The 4,049-nt window shown below is 32.3% G+C and overlaps 1 protein-coding gene across 1 annotated transcript; it reads left to right on the top strand.

The window, feature by feature from the left end:
• The first annotated feature begins 494 nt into the window (after positions 1-494).
• LOC130015488 (uncharacterized) lies at positions 495-2,389 on the top strand. The gene is made up of 3 exons (XM_056105739.1): positions 495-866; positions 1,008-1,062; positions 2,268-2,389. The coding sequence occupies exons 1-3, from the start codon at positions 495-497 to the stop codon at positions 2,387-2,389; spliced, it is 549 nt and encodes a 182-aa protein (XP_055961714.1).
• The last annotated feature ends 1,660 nt before the right edge of the window (positions 2,390-4,049 follow it).

A 4,049-nucleotide genomic window follows, 5' to 3' on the forward strand; every position in this document is an offset into this window, starting at 1 on the left:
ACCGTTTAGGGTTTAAAATTTAGGGTTTAGCATAATTTAGGATTTAGAGTTTAGAGTTTAGGGCTTAGCATGATTTAAAATTTAGGGTTTAGCATGGTTTAGGATTTAGGGTTTAAATATAGATTGAAATATAAAAAAATAGAGAAATAAGATTTTAAGTGTTAGATTTAATGTTTTTATTAAATCAAAGCTAGGTGCAATTTATTTTGTTCTGTAAGTGTTGTCCGCAAATAAAAAAGAATATAAGTATTTTTGAGATTATTTTAACAAAATCAGGTAGTTTTCCACTTTTCCCTATTTTTTACTATCCAGCAACAAAAAAAAGCCAAATTATAATCAGCCCAAGCCCATCTTTGTGTGTATATATACGGAGAAAATCAAAATAAATTTCAGAAACTATTCCTAAACCATATTTACATTTTCTTCCCAGTCTTCTTTCTCCGATGGAAATTTTTTTATCCTCAGTCGCTAACAACCAGTACCGAAATAATGCAATGAACTCAAACCATCACCGGTCTCAAATGAACTTTGAAACTACAGATGCGAGGAGTCTTGTCTACTTCTTCCCACGGCCTCCGCGCATTCCGCCTCCGGTTGCACTCCCCTCTCCGGTTGAAGTCCCCCCTCCTGCCCCTCCGACTATCGTTTATCCGCCTGATCCTCATGGTCCGACTCCGACTATCGTTTATCCGCCTGATCCTCATGGTCCGCCTCCGACTATCGTTTATCCGCCTGATCCTCGTGGTCCGCCCGCTATCGGAGTACCGGCTCCTTTTCCTCCCACCGTTGATGAAGCTGAACCCGGCGTTGCCGTTATTTTGTCCCGCGCCCGCAATAACCGCCATCTCGTCATTCACGATTATACAGTGGGATTACCTTTCTTTATGTGAATTTAATTGTTACGGTCCATGTAGATGCGTGTGCATTCTTGAATCTTGATAGGGTTAGTATGAAAGACTGATTCAAGAAAGGTCTCTCATTCAGTTATATTCATTTTCTTGAAAAAGGATCTAAGTGATTTAATCAAGAAAGGCTCTGGTTCTATTCATTTTCTTGAAAAAGGTTAGTGTATCAAAGAACTTCCCAGTATGCGCAGTGATTGTTTCTTAGCTTTAGTGGGTTTATAGATCTGTGTTGGTTAATCTTTTGTAAGTAGATTGCATTTTCTTGATGTTAAAAGTTGCATTTTCTTGATCTTAAGAGATTGAATCAAGAAGGATGATATATTTTGCTAAAACATTTAAGTTTTATTCTGTTTTCATCGCATATACAATACAACAGAGAATTTGATTCGCAATTGCTATTATGTTCTGATTTTATTTTTTTTGATAGAATGCTATTATGTTCTGATTATTTTCTCATATCTTATTTCGTTACCAGCTTAAGTTAATTATTGTATTTTTAAGACTGTAAAGGCCACACTAAGTATAATAAAAGTTGTAATTATCCTTTTATGTAAAACATGACGCATGAGCATTATTATTATTATTATTCATAAGAAAAGCTCGGAGAAAACTTATGTTTGCATGTTTTATACTTTGCATCATGGAATGTATTGGAGGCTAGGGTTGTGCAATCGGTCGGTTTGGTCGACCGAACCGAAAAAATCAAAAATCAAAATTGGGCGAAAATCTAAAAGCAAAACGATATAGAAATTGGTTTAAATTCGAAATTAAAAAACCAAATTTTTTTGTATTTATTCGGTTTGATTTAAAACCAAATTTTTAAAATTATTTTTTTCCAGTTTTTTTATATAAAAAATTAATAAATTATTAATTAATAATAACTTTGCATATATTATTAGTGTGTTTTATCTATTATAATAAATTTGTTAACTTATATATTAGATATAATTAAAAAATAAAGACTAAAGATGAAATAAACATATTAATTTTAATTTTTTCAAAAAAAATAAAAATATTTGTTATTCAATTTTTTTCGGTCGGTTTGGTTTGTAAGAACCTAAAACCGAATTGAAAACCGAATATCAAATTTCTAGGTTGACAAAAACCGAATCAAATCGTTTAAACCATAAAACTTAACTAAAATTAAAATTTCAGTTAGGTTCGGTATTGCGGTTCAATTTGGTTGTTGCACAGTCCAATTGGAGGCTACCCATTTTGTTTAATGTCTAGTTTGTAAGATGTTGCTGTTGTTGATGCTATACGACCTCCTCGAGTAATCTTTTTTAAGTTTTTAGAAAAATGAATCTTCCCTTTCTATCACGAATAGAAGCTGCAAGTAGGATTTATATTGACATTTCTTAGCTGTGGCCACTGTTTTTGTTTATCACTACAACAAATTTGATCTATGGAGGCGGTTCGACAAGTTAAACCAGATTGACTCTGGAGGCGGTTATGATACCCCTATGAACTACAACAAAATGTAGGTCTTAAAAATATCTGATATTGCAATACTAAAATTTGAATATATCAAAATAAAAGCCATGAAATATGTATATAGAATTGCAAAGCTTCTAAGACCACTTATAACAATTGATACTTTAAAGTGTACGAGTAAAATAAAACATAAAACACTAATAAAATTGAATCAATTGAAGTTTTTCTATTTCTTCATCTTCAAAAACTGCAGTAAAACCATTGATACTTTACGCTTATGAGTAAAATATTCTCCTTTGCCTTCTCCATGCTGTAAAACAAAAAAGAACAGCCATTGTACTCAAATTATGAACAAATAGAATGAAGTCAAATCACAACTAGATTCATGCAAAAACCATATTTAATTTACTTGACTTCTGTTCAAGCAAATTATTATTGCAATATTTAATAACATCCTAATAAACTTGCCACATATAAAATCAACTAAGCTTCAATAACTCAAGCAATTAAGCTGCATGAAAGATCATCATATCACTGAAAAATAGAACTTTATTCAACTCGCCGCCATGGCCATGAAACACTTGAGAGAAGCGGACATCCCCAGCTTGCCCAAGGTCACTTATAATAGCCAACAAAATGTTGACGACTTGAATTTGAAATGAAATTTGGTCAAACATAATGTGGTATGGAAGCAGAACAGAGCTTGAACTAAATGAAATTGAAGTACAAATTTGAAACAGAGTCTGCATGCAACAAAAAAGGTTTAATGTAAACAACTAGTGGCCATGGGAGTCAACATGGGAGTCACGGTACTTGACCTGCTTCGCCAATGTAATTTCTTGCCAAGGTTCAAGAGCTATACACAAAACTTCACCACATAAGAAAAGTTTAGAATCATAACAAGAGTTTAAAAATCAATAGTAATAGCAATCAGATACGAAAAACTAACCGAATCAATCGACAAGCAATGTATCAGCAATGAAAAACAGCTGAGAAAAATCCTTCGCAAATAATTTTGAAACTTAAGTGCAGACACCAAGGTGATCAGCGGAGTGCACCGGATCCGTTAAAATAAAAAATACACACCTGCAATAAAATTAAAATCAGTCTATTAGACTTTAGTCGGTTACAATTATTTCAAATTCTTAGTACAAACTCTCACATGTTTTTTAACTTTGGGAAATAAGTTTTCTAAATTATTGACTCATCAAATGCAAATTTACATTTGATCGATGGGCAGTAGTGTAGTTGGACCGAGCCGAATTCGAATTAGGCCAAATTCTAATAAGAATTCGAGCGTGTTACATAGATTGGAGTTTTAGTGTGCTTCAACTTCTAAGCTCAAGTTTGAATAATATCCGGGTTACTCTGACTTCGGCTTGAGTTTAATAATAAAATCAATATATTAAAAATTATATTGATAAAGTAATTTATAAATACAAAAAAACTAATATAATAAAAAGTTGTTATTTTATATGTAAAAGCGTCTCGTTTAATTAGACTCGCAAACTTTTATAATTAATACTCGAGTTCGGCTCGAATATTTTGAGTCCAATAAAATTGTTCGAGTCGATTTTAAATAGCTCACGCGAGTATCTCAACTCGTTTATATCCCTAGTCATGGGGGGTACTTGTTGGATTGTGCATTGATTTAGGCCAATTTAGTTGGAAAAAACTAAAAAAGTTTATAAAATTAAAACACATTTAAAA

Source organism: Mercurialis annua, linkage group LG5, assembly GCF_937616625.2.
Source record: "Mercurialis annua linkage group LG5, ddMerAnnu1.2, whole genome shotgun sequence".
NCBI lineage: Eukaryota > Viridiplantae > Streptophyta > Magnoliopsida > Malpighiales > Euphorbiaceae > Mercurialis > Mercurialis annua.